Source organism: Canis aureus, chromosome 29 (genome assembly GCF_053574225.1).
Source record: "Canis aureus isolate CA01 chromosome 29, VMU_Caureus_v.1.0, whole genome shotgun sequence".
In the NCBI taxonomy this organism is placed as follows: domain Eukaryota; kingdom Metazoa; phylum Chordata; class Mammalia; order Carnivora; family Canidae; genus Canis; species Canis aureus.
Window position 1 is genome coordinate 9,259,444 of NC_135639.1, and position 18,961 is coordinate 9,278,404.

The 18,961-nt window shown below is 48.8% G+C and overlaps 1 protein-coding gene across 2 annotated transcripts in view; it reads right to left on the bottom strand.

The window, feature by feature from the left end:
- Window positions 1-4,692: 4,692 nt before the first annotated feature.
- The window catches only part of BTBD16 (BTB domain containing 16), a 55,246-nt gene continuing 40,977 nt past the window's right edge, over window positions 4,693-18,961 (bottom strand). The window contains exons 15-17 of one of the 2 annotated variants that reach the window (XM_077877352.1): window positions 17,945-18,133; window positions 16,873-16,908; window positions 4,693-7,067 (exon numbers count right to left, since the gene is read on the bottom strand). In XM_077877352.1, the coding sequence (XP_077733478.1) occupies window positions 7,020-7,067; window positions 16,873-16,908; window positions 17,945-18,133 (273 nt within the window). In that variant the 3' untranslated portion in view covers window positions 4,693-7,019. Of the gene's footprint in view, window positions 7,068-16,761; window positions 16,909-17,944; window positions 18,134-18,961 lie in introns of those variants that run through there. The other variant, XM_077877351.1, reaches the window with a different exon arrangement.

Genomic DNA, 18,961 nt, shown 5'->3' on the forward strand with positions numbered 1-18,961 from the left:
AAAGATGACAAAGTCACTTCAAGTAAAAGGAATTAGTGATGTCAAGGAAGGGAGGGTGTGGTCAGGGTTGGCCTCTTGGAGAAGGTGACGTGTGTACACACTTGGAGGAGGTGAATGAATGAGCCATGCAGATATTCACAGGAGAGGCACCCAGGACAGTTGCTTGTGGAAAGAACTGCCCAAAAGCCTATGAAATGGCATATTACCAGGTGCAAAAAATGGCATATTTCCAGGTGCAAAAAAGACAGCACCTGGACCTATGAGCCTTTGAAGACAATTAAAACCAAGAAAAAAGTCTATTAGCTCAAAAATAAGAAAATGACAATATTATCATTAACAAATGTTTGTCAAATGTCCACATAAAATGTAATATTTTGTCAACTTAGTTGTGAAGTTGAGAGTTTGAATTTCATGACATTGAAAAATAACAGACTAGAGTTCTTTCACTTCACAAAAAGTTTCCAGATATACACGATTGCTAAGAAATTATAGGCAGTTATTATACGTTAAATGCTTTGCATAGCCAAGGAATTTCAAAGGTAAAATTGTAAGAGCCCTTTTGCAATTTACAGGAAAATTGACTCTCTTTAACGTGGAATGGGCTGAGTTTTCATTTTGATGTGTCAGGGAGTGGAACCTCTGAAAGCCAGATTGAGCCCAAGATGATCTTAAAATAGTCCTGCCCGTCCCGCCTCTCATGTTGGCCCCAGCCCACAGAAGCAGGTCACGTTTCAGGCTGTCGCCGGAGTTAGTGCGGGACAGAATGCAGTGTGCACCCACTCCGTGCGGAACTGGTTCCAGTGCATTGACAGCCTCTCTGAGCAGAAGGGGTGTTGAATGGATTTCATGACTTCCTGGCATGAAATTTCCATTTCCTTTTGGATGCTCATTTTCTGATTGCCTCCCCTTGTCACTTCTGGGCTGGGCCAGTACATCTCCAATTCTGAAGATACTTAAGCAAGGTGATCGGGGAGGAAGAAAAGTATCACCGATTCTTCCTCCCACCCAGGCGATACACTGGAAGTCACAGGATTTGTCAACTGGGGAGAATCGACCTGGGCATTTAGCAAACACCTATGGTGTGTCTGCCACTGGCCAGGGCGCCGTTGTGCAATTTCTCCAATGAGGCCATATGCTCTTGAGCCTTGTTACTCCCAAGCTCACTGTTAGGACTGGGCTCAATTAGACTGTCTGGTGCTTTTTTTTTTTTTAAGATTTTATTTATTTATTCATGAGAGATGAGAGACACACCCACAGAGAGAATGAGAGAGAGAGGCAGAGGCACAGGCAGAGGGAGAAGCAGGCTCCATGCAGGGAGCCTGACATGGGACTCGATCCCAGGACTCCAGCTGGGCCACCCAGGGATCCCCTGTCTGGTGCTTTAGAATAAAAGGCAAGTCCTCAAGAAGAAAGGGGTGGTGGGAAGCCCCTGGAGTGGACAGATGTCACTGGCCTCCCGCCTCCCCAGTATGCCTCACCGAGGGAACAATCCCCCTATTCAGACAACATGTCAGCACTTAGACCCACCTGTCTCTCCAATGGGGAGCCTCAGCATCACCTGCTGCCTGTTAGGAATGCAAATCCTCTGTTCTCACCTCCCTGAATCCCACTGTTGGCGGGGAAGAGCCCAGCACTGTGTTATAAGCAGCCCCCTGGGTGAATCTGCTGCTGGCACACTGGAGTTTGAGAACCACTGCTCAAAATGTGGTTCTGTTCTCACCCTAGCATCACAGGGACACGCACAGAAGTTACCGTTGACTCTGGGGAGGCTCGCGCCCGGGAATCTTTTCCCACAAAGTCGTAATTAATCTCTCTAATGGATCTAGAAGGTGATGTGATGCACTGGGAAAAGGTGCTTTGAAGTCAGACGGTCTGTGTTCAAATCCCAGCTCTGCCATTCACCAGCTGCACCTCCTGGGCAGGGCACTCTGGCTCCTTCCAGCCAGATCCTTGATCTGTAAAGTGACCATTATAATGACGGGAAAAACCTAATAGGATAATGGGGATAAGCCCTTGAGAGCTCTCAGCACTGTGCATGACACATAGGAAACACTTGAGCCATCCTAATGACCAATAACCACTTTGTAAGTTTAGGTTTACTCCCGCTGGGTTTTCTTGTAAGAGTGGTCATGACTTTGACTTTGGCGCATTCATCCCAACAGAATCTTAAAGCAAATGTGGCTCAAAGACTCCTTTACTTGAACCAGCTTCCCTGCAGATGGGGGAGTAGACAAGGCCCATCCTCACCATCTCTGAACCAAACCCACCTCCAGTTCCCCTCAAGGTGTGAGTTGCTGCTTCCTCCCTTTCTTGGCAGTTCTGAATAACCAAACCAAGCAAAGCCACCTCTGTCTCCTGCCAGAGAGATGGGGGCTTTGGGGATCCTTCAGCTGTTGGAGAAAGTTCCCTTTCCCCCATAACGAGGCCTGAGTGAATAATAAACCATCAGGGCTGCTTTCCTTTTGTTGACTGAGAAAGTCTCTGGCCGTAGATTCACATACCAAAGAACAAAGAACACTTTCAGGATTCTTACCTTAACTGAGCTGATCATTGACCTGTACCGTGTACTCTAAGTGTGCTCCGTGCACAGACATTTATCACCCTCCTCAGTGGGATATGTACAGAAGGGACAGTCAGCATTTAGAAGTGCACATGGCATTTTGATGTTGCAACATACAAATGCACAGTCGTGGAGGTTGTATTTTGTAAGTCTTTGTTTTTCTAGTCATTCATTCAGAATTGTATTTTATAGAAGTGCCAGTCTGAGGTGGATTGGGGAGACAAAAATAAAAACTGGTTCCACCACAGCCAAGCATTACGTCTGAAGGCCTTGGAGATACGCGAAGATCAACAACATTTGGGATTTTGAGCACTGGCTGTTGACTTCCAGAAGGAGATGTCCCTACGTAAAGTGTTTCTCTGGCTCCCCTCCACCCCTCATCCCCTTCATGGTACTACAGATCTTGAAATTCTAGAATGATTCAGGACATCCTGTTCTGAGAAAGGTGTCCAGGGGGGTAGGCTTACCGCAAGGCTAAGACACTTTTGTGAGATTTTCCTAAACACCAGGGGACCAGGAGGAACTTTCCGAAGTATCTTGACACTTGGCCAGAGGAGCCAGGCTTCAGAAGAGATCACAGGCAGCGCAGAGGCCCAGCAGAAGGATGCTACGAAACAGGACCAGGAGGGAAAAGGTAGCAGGAAGAGGACTCAGAGGAGCAGCCTCTCCTGCTTCTTCCTCACTCTCCTACCCCTGTCTCTCCAGCACCCCAAGAGAAGAGTAAACAGAAGTGTGGCAGGAGAACTAGGTTGACTTCCAGAGCTTTCCACTGACCCTCACTCAGGCCATCCTGATGGAAAATCACTTCATGGGCTTCCTGTGCCTTTTCACTTGGCTAGCTTGTGAGATTTTCCAGACCAGTGAGCAGTGAACTTAGGTGCACGGCAGGAAGAAAATATGCAGCAGAGAGCACCTGGACGGGTTGGGGGAAGCCACCCCAAGGGGGTGAGTGGGAGCTGAGACCGGAGTGATAAGCAGAGGCCATCTGTGTGAGGATCTGGGAAGACTGTTCCAGGCAGAGGAACAGAATGTACAAAGGCTCAGAGTAGGGAAAGTCTTCACTGTGTTTAAGCAGAGGGAGGAAGCCTAATGTGGTGGGCATGTGGAGTGAGCGAGGACATAATACAAGGTCCCCGAGGTAGGCAAACGTGGGGGGCCCCCAGGATCCTGTCCCTCGAGGTGAAGAGTCAAGATTGCATTCTTTGTATTCAGTGAGAGTTGCTGTATAAAATACGGCATGCCCAGTTAAATTTGAATTTCAGATTCATTTTGAGACATGCTTATACTAAAAAAAAAAATTATGCATTTATTCAGAATTCAGATTTAACTGGACACCTTGTATTTTTGTTGCTAAATCTATTTCCAAGTCCTATTTGGGATGCAAGTGAGGGCTTTACAGCCATGGAGGATTGAGCTGGTCTGATTTATACCCCACTTGGGTTGTTTGGCCTGCCGTGTAGATTGTGGGCTGTGGTGGGGCAGGAGGAAAGGTGGGATTGCAGATCAGGAGAGAGAGGAGGTGCGTGCCCAGGCTGGCCGCCGAGGAGCACAGCCAAGCAGGTGAGTGTCCCCTGACAATAGACGAGGCCGGAGGCCCATCCACTCAGGATCTGCTGACCGAATCCCCGGGCAAAAGGCAGCCCCCAGGTCACAGCGCCTTTGCAATCCGCTAGGGTGCTACTGGGTTAACAAAACTCTCCAAGATCCCCGGAGTGTGAGGAGCCCCGTGACACCCAGCATCTTGCCTGGTTGTCACACTGACGCCTCTCCAGGTGGACTCAGAATACACGTGACAGAAGAGGAATCCCCAGAGAGCCATACTTGAGTTCCAGTCGTAGGCCACGTTACCAACTACGAGGCGTGGACTAGGAGTGGAAGGGTGGCTCTGAAATAGGTCAGCGGGTTATCCAGGGAACAGCTGTCCTGGAGAGCAGCTTTGCTGGATGCCCACAGGCAGGCCTTGCAGGGGCCTGAGGGTCCCAAGGCCTCCTCAGTGGGTAGGCACCTCACACATTCGTCCCAACACCCAATCTCCCAAAAGGGCTCATTGCATTATTCCTTTGGGGGAGTTTCAGGGGAAATGTTAGGTCTTTGGTTTGAATCTTTTTTTTTTTTTTTAAAGATTTTATTTATTCATGAGAGACACAGAGAGAGAGAGGCAGAGAGAGAAGCAGGCTCCATGCAGGGAGCCCGATGTGGGACTCGATCCCAGGACTCCAGGATCACACCCTAAGCCGCTCAACCGCTGAGCCACCCAGACATCCCTGGCTTGAATCTCTTAGTGACACCAGCTGCCTGCAAAATCCCAAGAGGGGGCATTTCCCCACTGTCCAGGTCAAGGCTGAGGTGGGCCAGTGGTCCTGAGATGCAGCCTTGAGTGTCAGAACACGCCAGGCAACAACATGTTGAACTACAGCCACGCCATGCTGCATACAGAATTTAGGGAGCTACTCCTTACCCCCCCCCATCTCCTGCCTTGTCACCAAGCCCCAAAGCAGCTCAGTTTCTATCCATGATGCTGTCCGAGTCCCTTGGAAAACAATTCCTTGGGCTCTGTCCAGAGTCTCTGGCCCCTGGATGGGCGCTTAAATCCGGGTGACCAGTCAGGGTTAGGCCGCAGACATCAGTCCAGCCACACAGCCACGCACGGCCTTGTGGAGGCACTTCCCCTCCCTGCAAATAGACACCTGCGGGCTGACACCTTGCTGGCTCGTCAGGCACACCCTCCGCGTTTTGTCCTCACCTGGCTCCGGCTACCTCGCAGCAAATCTGTCCACGTGTGCAGGATTTTATATTCACACATCATCCCGTATTAGTTTCTCCTGGCTGCTGTAACACATGACCACGACTTAGTGGCCTAAAACACATTCTCTTACAGTTCTGGAAGCCGAGAGTGTGAAATCCGTCCCACTGGGCTCAGGTGTCACTGAGTCAAGGTGTTGGAGGGGCCCTGGAGGCGAATCTGTCCCTGGCCTCCCATAGCTTCCAGAAAGTGCTGACATTCCGTGGCTCGGGGTCACATCCCTCCAGTCTCTGCTTATATGGCCTCATCCCCTCTGCTGCCTCTCTCTTAGAAGGATCCCCGTGATTATCCCGGATCAACCCAGAGAATCCAGGATAATCCCCTCCCAGCTCAAAATCCTTAATTTAATCACACCCTCTTGCCACACGAGGGAACGCTCACAGGTTCTGAAGCCTGGGACCTGGGTGTGTCTGGGGTCATTATTCTGCCTACCGCACATCCCCATTCCTCACCTCATTTCGTCTTCACAATGGCCCCGAGAGGATGAGAAACAGAGGCTCAGAGAGGTTAGGCGATTTGCTGAAAGACACACAGCTAGAGCGTCGTAGGGAAGGGAGGCAGGATCTCTGTGATTCTAATTGAATGTAACAGATTGTATAATACGGTCAGAGGAGTACAAGGCAGCTGCTACACGATAAAGGTTTGGGTTTTCTCTCCCCGATTTCTGTGCCCCAACATGCCCAAGCAGGCCTTTGTTCTGACTTCTTTCTTTCGAGGGCTAAGAGTTGAGTGTCTATCTGAGCACAAAGGGAACACCTGCAGACTGTCCTAGTTCAAGGACTGACCCACATTAGAAGAAAGAGCTAAGCAGGCCACAGCTGGGTCCCAGTCTTTATGGCAGTTCAAGGGTTGCTAGCACAGCATGCCCACATATGGTTTGGTAAATGATTTTCTCAATTAACCCATGAGTCAATAAACTTCCTATTACTTAAGGAGCTGCCCCACATCCCAGGGACTGTCAGCCTTGATTCAGTGGCCAGAAAAAAAGAAAAGAAATGGAGCAGAAAAAAGACTCCAGAGCAATATTATTTTGTTTTAAAAAAAAAAAAGGCATTGTCGATTCAATATTTAGTTAGTGTCGGAGGGGAACAGCAGGCATTATTCATTCCCTGGGTATCTCAAGGGCACATAAAGGAACAGTCACACCTGCCTGAAATGCAATGTGCTCAGGCCACAGTAGGACATCCACAGTAAGACATCAGTGACTCATGCAGAGCTTGCCGGGGAAGCTAAGCAGTTGGCCGGGCTGCTCAGTGATGCAGAGATTAAAGAGAAGTTAATCACTGTGTTCGAGACTCACTGAGCCTTTTCTGGTGTGCCGGGTCGACACATGACAACTCCCCCGCTGCCAGCCGCAGTCCCATCCCACTGGCATGACGCCTGGCTTCCTGCTGGTTTTTCATGATGCACCTGAATGTTCCTTCTCTGGAAGGGAGTCCAGGAGTAAATCAGGCCCCTTTATTTGGGTGAGAAATGGGTCAGGGGAAGGTGTCTCTGGGTGGCCGAGAAACCAGGAAATCCTGTTCAGTGAAGTCAAGGTTGGAGCTACCTTTGCTCTAACTTACATCGGCTCCGAGAGTGGACAGACCTGCCTCTCACGTGTGTCAGCAGGTGGCCGGGAGACGTGACCGGGACACGGAGAAGCAGAAAGGCTCATCACTGCTGGTGGGAAGAGAAACTGTGACATCCATCTTCGAGAGCAATCTAACAATATCAAATTGAAGTTGCACATCAATTAGACCCACCGATTTCATCTCAAAATGTAATTAAAATACACATAATCCAATGGGATCGTGGATAACTTTTAGAAATTTTGTTTTTCTAATTAATAGTAATTCTGGAAATCTTGCCATTAAGATACCTCAATACTAACTTTTTTAAAGATTTGAGAGAGAGAGTACGTGAGCAGCAGGGAGGGGCAGAGAGAGAGGTAGACAGAGAATCCTCCAGCAGACTCCGTATGTGGAGCCCAATGTGGGGCTTGATCCCATGACCAGAGCCGAAATCAGGATTCAGCTGCTCAACCAAATGGGCCACCCAGGTGCCCCTCAATAATAACCTTGCAATGATTGTATAATATTCTATCTAATTCCTGCTGTTGGATAATCTAAGATCATGCTCATATTTTGTATCGTAAACAATGCTTCACAGAGCACCTTTGTAACTAAATCATTGGTTATCTTTTTGTTTTTGTTTTTGGTATAAATACCTAAAATGCGTTTGTTTCATCAAAAGGGTATGTATTTCAGTATCTCTTGTGGGGTGACAAAGTGCCCCCAAAACTTAGTGGCTTAAGAAAAGAATTAATTATTTCTTGTGATTCTGAGGATTGGCTGGAGAAAATTTTTGCAGTGTGATTCCCTTCTGGAGTCAGTCATTGGAGGGGCCACTGGGCTGGGAGGTTCCAAGTGGCTTCATTCACACATCTGGCTGCTGGATGCTCCCAGTGGGCCGAGGCCCTGGGTTCTCTTCTACTTGGTTTAGTAGCCTCCAGCAGGCTGTTTTGGGGTTGCCCCACGGTCTGGTCTCGGGGTTCCCAAAGGAACCTTCTGTGCAGACTTCCGAACACATTCAAGGTTCCTTCTGCCACATTCCATTGCAAAGCAAGCCCCGGGGCCAGCTCAGATCCAGGAGGGTGGAGAAATAGATACCATCTCCCAATGGATGGAGCAGCAAGGCCAAGAGGCACGAACACAGACAGGTGGGATTTCCTGGGGCCACTACTATGATGATCCACCAAAGCAGTTTACATCCTACGCTTTTTCCAATACGCTGCCAAATTGTCGTCAAGAAGGCAGTACCAATCTCTACTGCCACTTTCCAGGGTGCTTTGGAAATAGTTATTTTCAGACAAAATGGTGCACCTGTGCACCCACTTCTAGAAGGGTGCACACAGTATGCGATAGCAGAAGAGTTTTCTGTCCCCCGAGTGGCCACAGTGACACCCCTCGGTGGTGCCAGGGACCTGGCCCATGGTTGACATTCACACAGGGCAGTAAAGGGATGGTCATTCCCTTTGGACAGAGCAGCAGTGATAACTCCACCTCCCTCTCCTGCTCTCACCCCGGCCCACGCCCCCCTCACCTCTCCTTGGGTCACCACCAAAGCCTGGTAAGTGTGCTCGTTCCTGCTCTGCCCCTACCCCCACTCCTTTTGCCATATATCATCTAGAATGATTTTTTTCAAAATGCCAATTTCTTCAGGTCAGGTCCAGGCTGATAAGTCTTTAATGCCCCTGGCTGCTATCTGGGAAAAAGACCAAAATCCCCCCTGTGGCTTCCAGGTCCCTTGGAGATCCGACTCACCCTCCGCTCCAGCCATGTCTTCTGCTACTCCACTGGCCATTCAGACTTCTTCTGTGTCTTCTAGAGGTGCCAGGGTCCCCCGCACATGTTATCTGGGCTCGAGGCTTTTTTCCAAACCCCAGCTCCTCCTCTTTTCATTTATAACAGCTTTATTGAGATATATCATGTATCACACAATTCACCCAATTACATGCAGTGTTCAATGATTTTTTAAGCATATTCAGAGCTCTGCAACCAACACCATCAGATATTAGAACATTTTCATTGCCCCAAACAGAAATCCTGTGCCCCTCAACTGTCTCCCTGCATCTCCCAGCCTCCTCCTGTCCCCAGCCCTAAGCACCCACTAATCTACTTTATTTCTCTGCCCAACCTGTTTTATTATTTTTAAAGATTTTATTTATTTGACAGACAGATGAGAGAGAGAGAGAGAGAGAGCGAAAGAGAGAACAAGCTGTGGGCGGGGGGGGGGAGGGGAGAGAAGCAGACTCCTAGCTGAGCAGGGATCCTGACGTGGGGCTCTATCCCAGGACCCCAAGATCATGATCTGAGCCAAAAGCAGACACTTCACCCACTGAGCCACCAGGTGCTCCTTGCCCAACCTGTTTTAACTGCACTTAGATTTCTGCTATGGGCCTAAGTATCACTTCCCCGGGGAGGGTCCTTCATGGGCTTCACTTCCCTTCTTGAGGTCTCGGTCAGCTCCCTGCTTTATGCTTTCAAAGAACTGGGCTCCCTCTCCTCAGAGCTCTCAGGCATCCATCAACAGCTGTCTCTCCCGCCCGGTGGGTGCATGAAGGTAGGGCCTGTGTTGCTCACCTTTGAAAACCTAACCCAAGGCAGCGGCCACTAGAAGTTTGTGGAATGAAAGAGTGAGTCAGAAAATGAAAGCAGAAAGGGCACATGACTCATTCAAGGTCCTGAGGTAGAGCCACGGAAGCCTTTGTCCTCATCCACCAGGCCCAATAGGGCAGCTGCCCGCTGAGCACTTGAAATTCGACTGAGAAACTCCGTTAATTTTATTTCATTTTAACTTGTTTCATTTTAAATAGCCATCAGTAAAAAAAATAAAATAAATAAAAAATAAAAAAGAAATAGCCATCAGTGCTGGTAGAAGAGGTGGGGTAACCATGGCACCCCATCATACAGAGCTGGGTTTGCTTTCCTGGCATTAGAACCTTTCTTCCTCCCCACGTGTCTTCTCCTGGCCCTGGAGGGGTGGCCTTCACCGGGCAGTCCGCAAATGTTTGGGGAGGCCGCAGGCTGAGCCTCAGGCATAGCTGGCTACTGATGCCACAGTCCTGGGGCCCCGGGGAGAGGCCGAGGGGGGTACCTGGAGGGGTTCCAGAATCAGGAAGGACCAGGTCCTCCCTCCGTGGTGGGCAGTGGGTGCTCCACTCCTACTTGCACTTACGGCCAGTTAAATTTAAATACATTAAGATGAAATAAAATTAAAAACTCAATTTCTCAGCCCCACTAGCCACATTTCAAGGACTCAAGTGGCCACACATGGTGAGTGGCTACCGGATTGCACAGGGCAGATACAGGACATTGCATCTCTGCAGAAAGTTCTGTGGGCAGCGCCGCACCCCCCGAGGAGTCCCTCCCAGGGGTTTCTCCCTCTCTGCCTCCTTCAGGAGAGGCTGCCCCTCCCTGCCCCACTCTCCCGGCCTCAGGGTCTGTGGACCAGCCTCCACCACATCCAACAGCCTGTGTGCAAATGGAGTTTGGGACATCCCCCACCCAGTCCATGGGGAGTCCCCCCAACCTCCCCAGCAGCTCAGCAGCCCCCAACACTTCCCCTTCCCAGCCTAAGCTTGCAAGAGCAAAAAGTTCCTCTCTCCTATCTGGCCCCACAGATGCACCAGCCTCCATGAGGCAAAACCCTCTAAAGAGGCGAGAGGGAAAAAGTACCTCTTACTTTGTCTAATCCTTTCTCATTCCAATGAGCCTGCAGCAAAGTAAGAGGGTTCATTTCTTGCCAGGCCCTCCTTCTCCTGGGCCACAGGCTCCACCACCCATTTCCGTTCTCCTCCCCTCCTGGAATCAGAGGACTCAAAGCTTGCAGCTGGAAAGGTCCTCCGAGAGCACCTAGTTTAACCTTTTCATTTTGTAGTAGGGAAAGTAGGCCCAGAGAAGGAAAGAAACGTGCCCAACATCACACAGTGTCCATCCTAACCTTCAACAAGTAGTAAATGACTCGGAGCCATGCCCCCATGGGAACCAGGGGCATATTCAAGGAAGAATAAATCGTGATCACCTCCTGCTGTGTGTTAGGTGCTTTGTAAACTACACATCCACTTATTTAACACTTAACCATAGGATTTCTTGCCAACTTCAGAGTAGGCTCTGGGGCTCAGAGAGGGTAGGTGACTTGCCTAAGGCTACACAGCAAGCAAAGGGCAGAGCTAGGACCCAAACTCTTGTCTGTCTTCAAGACTTCAAGGAGTTGCTGCGCACAGAGGGACTCCTGTCCATCCCTCCTGGAGGGGAGGGCCTGGGAAGGTGAGCCAGAGGGTGGGTGTTGAGAGGCAAACAGAGGGGTAGTCATGGATGCAACACACAGCAGGTTACGTTGACCAGCACTCACGGTCACTGCGTCGGGCCTTGTGACTTTGGGTTTTAAAATCCTAGTCTAAGAGAAGTTCTTGGGAAGGGAAGAGCTTGTAAGATCGTCTTAAGAATTTTTTTTTGTCTCAAGACTCAAGCTTCCCGAGTTCCGAGATGTTATGATAGGATAGGACGGCTGTGGATGTTCAAAGGACCAGCAGCACCTCACCCAGGATGTACAAAAGTTCACTTTCAACTACCAAGCAAGGAAAACTCAGTTTTTGGTTTCTGCGGGGAAAGCCCGGTTCCCATTTTTGAGGCCGACCTCGCCCCCTAGCGGGAAGGGGTGGGCTCTGCATCACAACAAGCGGCTCGCTCGCCCCTGCTGGGTCGCCTCCGGAAGACTGTTTCTTTCTTCTTTCTCTTTTTTTCTTTCTTTTTCTCCTTTCTTCTTTCTTCTTTCTTTCTTTCTTTCTTTCTTTCTTTCTTTCTTTCTTTCTTTCTTTCTTTCTTTCTTTCTTTCTTTCTTTCTTTCTTTCTTTCTTTCTTTCCTTTCTTTCTTTCTTTCTTTCTTTCTTTCTTTCTTTCTTTCTTTCTTTCTTTCTTTCTTTCTTTCTTTCTTTCTTTCTTTCTTTCTTTCTTTCTTTCTTTCTTTCTTTCTTTCTTTCTTTCTTTCTTTCTTTCTTTCTTTCTTTCTTTCTTTCTTTCTTTCTTTCTTTCTTTCTTTCTTTCTTTCTTTCTTTCTTTCTTTCTTTCTTTCTTTCTTTCTTTCTTTCTTTCTTTCTTTCTTTCTTTCTTTCTTTCTTTCTTTCTTTCTTTCTTTCTTTCTTTCTTTCTTTCTTTCTTTCTTTCTTTCTTCTTTCGGGTCGCCTCCGTAAGACTGTTTCTTTCTTCTTTCTCTTTTTTTCTTTCTTTTTCTTCTTTCTTTCTTTCTTTCTTTCTTTCTTTCTTTCTTTCTTTCTTTCTTTCTTTCTTTCTTTCTTTCTTTCTTCTTTCTTCCTTCCTTCTTTCTTTCTTTCTTTCTTTCTTCTTTTTTCTTTCTTTCTTCTTTTCTTCTTTTTTTTTTTTAAGATTTTTAAAGTTTATTTTTCATGAGAGACACAGAGAGAGAGGCAGAGACATAGGCAGAGGGAGAAGCGGGCTCCATGCATGGAGCCTGATGTGGGACTCGATCCCAGGACTCCAGGATCACACCCTGAGCCAAAGGCAGATGGTCAACCGCTGAGCCATCCAGGCGTCCCAAGACTGTGTCTTTCGTAGCAGGAAATGTGTGGCTGTACAAATAAGATCAGCCCGTGTGGTGAAATAGACCCCCAGGTTTGTTGGGGGTGTCGGGTTCTCTCCACTGGGTAAGGAAGGCAGTTGGCTCTGTGTGTGGCACAGAGGGGAACCCTGCAGTGGAATGGACATCTCCGGGGTGGAGTCTCTGGGTGCAGTGGCCGACCTCTTGCATCCTTCCAGGAAGCCTGTTAAAGTGCAGGTCCCTGGGGGTCCCCTAGACAGCAACAACAGCCTCTCCCAGCTGGGGCCCGGGCACCTGCTGTTGCACCAGTTCCCAGGGAACCCGGGTGAGGCTTCAGTCCAGGAGCCCAGGACCTGGAGACTAGCCTGCTCCCAGCTGTTTGAGCTCCACCAGGGTGCTGCTTCCCACCCGGCCTCCCCCTGCAAGGACACTGCCCATCCTCCAAGGCCCATTTATGTGCTACCCTCCCAGCGAGACCACCCTCACCCCGTCCCAACAGCCTGGTCAGAATCACATGACATTTCCCATGTGACAGCACCCTACGTGGCATGGCCCGGCATGCCCTGGGCGGGTGGGTGCAGGGCACAGTTCTATTGAGGTGTTCAACAAACTCTTGAATTAAGCACGCTAGAACTTTTCACCTCCTCCCAGTGGGCCATGGAGGGAGATGGGAACACATGGGCCAGGCGGCCAGACCTGAGTGGGCCCCAGCCCTGCCACTCTGAGGAGGCTGGGACCTGTAAATGCCTTACTCTCTGGGGCTGAGGTCCCCTCCTACCAGATGTGGAAAACACACCTAATTCATGAAGGGCTACGAGAATTCATTGAGAAAGTGGATGTCAGGTGCCTAATGGATCAGAGGTGCTCAATGTCTTCCAACCAGAACTGTCGCTCCAGGTCGCTGGGCCTCAGTTTCCCCCACCGCACAATGAACAGGTAGAAATGATGTCAAAGGGCCTCTCCCACTAACACTGCAGGGCTCCTTCCTCTTGCCTTCCTGTTGCTGGTTCCGGAGGCAGATGCAGCCCTACCCTTCAGACCCTTACCCCATCCTTTTGGGGGTTGCCTTCCTCCTACCTCCCTATCTTTTGGAACCCTCAAAGCTTTACTGTTCACCTCAGGGAGGCATTTTTGGCATTGCTGTGTTGCAAACGTCTTCCCCTCCTGCCAGCTCCCGGATCACGAGTTTGCATACTCCGCAGGGCTAAGCTGCAAGTGTCACTTAGAAGGCGGCCAGTCATGCCCATCTCAGCACTTCCCAACAGCTTCTTCTCTCTTGGACAACTGCAGACTTGCTTTTCAGAGATTTCTCGTTCTTATCTTCTCTGTTATCCCATAGGACTGTGGAAAAATGTCACGAGGCTGCTCTTTCTCCAGAGCCAGTAACATCATGCCCCCGCAGGGCTGCATGGGGACCGGCCCGTAGAGGGACTGTCCTATGCAGAAGTGGTGCAGGTCACCATCCGGAGAGGGACCTGTGGGTACTGGTTTGTGCCCTTTTTATAGACAAGCATTGTTCCCTGGGGGTAAGCGACAAGTGACTTTTCTGACTTAGCACAATTAGTCCGGAGGTGAGGCAATAACAGCAGTGTCTTCTTCCCCAGATACAGATACTGTGCTCCTCTGTCAAAGAAACCATTCTGTTTAATTCTTGAGGGAAAAAAAAAATCAAATTCTAAGGAAGATGGGCTGCATAATCCCATTTTGAATGGCAAGAAAACTCTAAGTGGCCCTAAAAATAATTCCAAGCCTGCCAGACTTCTGAGTGATGGGAATCCTGGTGGATCTAATTTTCTTCTTTGAGTTTTCTTATTTTTTCCTTTGACAAGCTTATATTATAAGTAACACTTCATGTTTTAAAAAATGAAAGATAAAATTCTTATGCTTCTTTGGAAAGAAACCATAGCTCCCTATCGAAACATAAATTAATCTCTTAGACTAGATGTTGAACATAAGAATGTAGGCACAGAGGAATGCATGCTGTATGGTATGGAATGACCAAGCTGATTAATGGTGACAGTTGGGTTAGTTTTAATTTCAAGGGGTAGTGACTGGGAGGGTAGTGACCAGGAGGGGCATGTCTGGGGTGTGGACCATGCTCTTTCTGTTTTCGATCTGGGTACTGGCTGGTTATATGTGCATGTTCACCTTATGGTAACTCATCAACCTGCATCATAGACTTTTAGTGGTTTTTTAAAATTTATTGAAATATTATTTCTCTAAATTACTATTTTGATGCAAGGCAAGTACCTCACTTGCCCCCTCCTTGCCCCAGCCCCGCAGGGATGGGAGGAATTATTGAGGTGGTGCTTTCCAACAATCCACTCCACTCCAATCCACTCCAGTCAGGGCCACACTGACCAACCTATCACAACCCTTTATATCAGGGACTTGACTCGAAAGCACACAAGTACTCCAGGGATTTCATACAGTCTAAATATGATACAGAGAACTGATTATGAAGTTCTCTGTAAGTGAAGGAAGAACTAAGAAGGCAAACAGGAGAATGGGGTAACCCAGGGACCAGCAGCAGAAGGAAGCCTGCACTGCCCCTCAGGCTGAAGGGACACAGACCCAGAAGCAGGGCCATCGGGTGGCACTGGGGCCATGGCAGGAGGCTGCCAGGCAGAAGCCATGAAGGAGACACAGCCATTGCTGAAAATGTCTGGCTTCTCCCAGTCTCTTGTGCTTCGAGCCACCACCACCACTCCCCATGGGCTGGACCTGGCCAGAAGCAAGCTGACAGGGCATGCAGAAGGCAAGTGAGGATGCACCCGGGAATGAATGCACTGGTTCCTCGCCTCCAAATCTTCCACTGGGCTGCCTTCCCATCTTCCCACCAGCCTGTCTCCCTCTTAGGTCACCCTGCAAAGGACATTCCCTCGGCCCGTGTCTGACTCTAAGGTGATCATTAGACTAAATTTACCCACCTTGTTGTCTGCACAGCATCAAAGATGTTCCATCACTTTTCCAGTGACACTGGAAAACACACTGCGGTGGACACACCTTGACATGACCCCTTCAGTGATTGGAACATGTGACTCTCTTCTAGTCCAGAGAACACAGCTAAAGTGATGGGATGTCACTTCCAAGATTACCTTACCTAAGACTCTGTGTTAGCAGACTAGCAGGAGAGAGAGACTTCTGCTGGCCTTGAAGGATAAATAGCCATGTGTTGAAATGTCTATATAGAGAGATATCTGGCAGGGCACTGCAGGAGGCTGCTGGGGCCTGGACAGCCTTTTCCCACCAGCCAGTAAGCAGCCAGGCCCTCAGTTCTGCAGCTATAAGAGCATGGATCTGCCAAGCCCATGAGCTTGGCTATGAGTCCTCCCCAGTCATGCCTTCAGATGAGAACATAGCCCTGCTGCCACTGGACTGCAGACTTGTGATACAGGGGACCCAGCAAAGCTGCCTGGACTCCTGACCCACAACAATTGTGAAATAATAAATGTGTGTTGTTTTAAGTGACTGAATTCGTGGTACTTTGTTACACTGCAATAGAAAATCCACAAAGAAGGAAGAAAGGCTTTCTATTCTCACTTTCTGTAAACCACTGAGCTCAATTTAAAAAGGTGGATGGTAAATAAGTCACTCTGTACCTTATAATTACTCCCCTCCCTTCCTGCCTCTTGTTCTAGCTGCACCAAAACGGCAGGGACAGTTGTCAGGTGTGTCCTGTGTGGCAGGTAGAGATGCATCATGAAAAGGGGAGCACTCATTGCTCCCAGTCTGAGTATGTTGTCACTGCTTATGCTTCCATCACAGAGCTCCTGCACAGGCAACCAGTTAGGGTTGGCTTGGACATGAGGCTTGACTCTGGCTTGACTCTGAGGTCAAGGATGGTGAATGGACTTAGGTCTGGTATTTTCTACCCACAAGTGATACAAATATCGTGCTCTGGTTTGAGTGCCTCCCCAGAACTCTTGTGTTGGATCTTAACCCCCAAAGGTGATGGCATTACAAGGTGGGGCCTTTGGGAGGTGATCAGGTCACAAGGACACCACTCTAACCCTCATGTAGTGACCTCAGAGAACCCCCTCGCCCCTTCTGCCATGTGAGGACCCAGCGAGAAGACAGCTGTCTATGAACCAGGAAGTGAGTCCTCACTGGGCCCTACCCTGAATACTCCAGCATCTTGATCTTGGATGCCCAGCCTCCCAAACTGTGAGTGATAAACATCTATTGTTTGTAAGCTGCCAGTGTGAGGTCCTCTGTGGCAGCAGCCTGACTAAGACAGCGGGCAAAAGTTCTATTAAGACCACAGCCAACTAGGAAAGTCCACTGAATGCTTGAGCAATCCCTTCAATGTCATTTTATTTTCTTTTATGAACACTGGTGGAAGAAAGAAAAGTCCCATAGATTCTTCTGGAAACTATCAAGATATTGGGAAGATGAATGAAAAACTTACATAGATTGGGATGCCCACAGTTTGGATTTTCAAGGCCTAAAAGATGAAACAAAACAAAGCAAGAGGGCCTTTTAGAATAGACACAATTGTCCTCTTGAGGAAGGGAGTGGGAGGCTTGCACAGTTGTGTAAGGCGGTCATTCCCAACTCTGGCTGCACATTAGAACCACCTCGGGAAAGTCTTTAAAACAAACTTTAAAAAATTAAAATATAGTGTAAATACAATAAAGTACACACATCTTAAGGGTCCAGCTTGGGGCATTTCCACGAGTGGGTTCTCCTGAGTGACCACAGTAAAGAACATTTCAGGCACCTCAGAAATCCTCATCATCTTCTCTCCCAGCCAGTATCCTGGGCTTCCTGCTCCCACCTCCACAAGGGACATTGCTATTCTGATTTCTGACATCACAGAGAACAGCTTGGGAAGCTTTAAACAGCACCAAGACCTGAGACCCACCATGGAATATCTGGTCTCAGGAGCTGGGTGGTGCTCAGGCCAGCAGAGCTTGCAAAAGGCCAAGTGTTCTGATGTGCAGCCAGGACTAGAAACGACTCCCTGGCTTAAAGCTGAGTCCTATTCCCTACAGGGCAGCAAGGGAGATCCCAGACATCCTGTAGTTCACAGCCCAGAGTTTCTTCTAGGCTCTCTGGTAATCTTTGGATTTCATCTCTCAGCAGCCAGGACAGGTAGAGAGAGAATCCACCCAGATGCTGACACGGCCACTGAGGCAGGTGGGCCAGGCCACGGATCTCAGGGCATATCACAGGCGATGCGCTGGCAACAGTGGAGGTGGCGGTGGCAAATACACTCCACCAAATTTCTCCTCCTCCAAACAAGTACCCTTTGATATTTAGAAAATGGACCTGGCGTTATCATGACAGTTTTCAACATCCTCAGCTTTCCATTCTAGGTCTCTTTAGCGTGGTGTGGATCTGTGATTATCTTTTGGAAAGTGAGCAAGCTTCCCCTGGAGATCACTGGAGATGTAAAGCCAGGGATCCCCAAAAAAAAGATGTGGAGGGAGGGAGGATGGAAAGAACAAAAAGGACATAAACAAGTCAAAGACACTCACGTGGCTTTTACAGGATGGCTTGACAAACCCGAACTTCTGGGTGATCTGATTGGTCCTGAACTCCTGCCACTTGCCGTCCACCAGGGTCTGGGCTCTGATCTCGTACTTCACCAAGCGCTCCGCTCTCAGGCTAACCGGGCCATGCTTACAGACCGAGGACGGGAACTCCAAATCAGTGTGCCTTACTCTCTGTAAGGAGGGTGACCCACCTTAGGTGGAACTGAAACCGGGGTGACCCAGAGTTAGCAAAGCCTGGTTCATTGACTCTCCTGTATAACGGGTGTGGAGAGCAAGAGGGTATTCCCATAGGGCCCCATTTCCTGAGAGCTGCTGCTGCTGAGTCAGCTAGCATTTGAGCCCTCACTGTGTAAAAGCATTGGCTCACAGACTGTGGTTTGGTGAACCTGGAAAAATGCCACTAAGTCAAGCTGTATTGAATCAGAAGGTCTTCACTATTGCTTGGCCAGAGTTTAAAAACCAACATAGGATTTGAGCGAGCATTTCAACGGGTGTTGTTACAGAATTCATGTCTTCCATCCAGCAAAATCCAGTATGAAGGGAAGTGCATTGAAGTCATTGAAGACCAAGAACTGACCCAAGGAAGAGATGTGACTCACTCAAGGGTTGTAATGAGGTAGTGGCAAAGCTGAGTTTAAAACTCAGTTTTCTTCACTCACGCATTTATCCACGTATCCACTCATGAGGCAAACATACCTGCCCGGCATCCTGGGTACTATGATTAGTGGTGATAAGAAAAAGATGAACGAGATATGGTTTCTCAAGGAGCTTGATGTCTTAGACACTTATAAAGCAAATGCTAAGTGGAACACAGTGGTCCCTGATCGTCGTCGTCATGGTCAATGTCATCATCATCATATAGTGCTCTATGTGTCAGGCTCCATCCCATGCCCTTTGCACAAATTAACACAATAATACTGCCCACAACCAAGTGAGGTAGGTCCTATTACCTTCTCCATCTTAAAGCTCAGGAAGCTGGACATAGGGAGGTTCACGGGC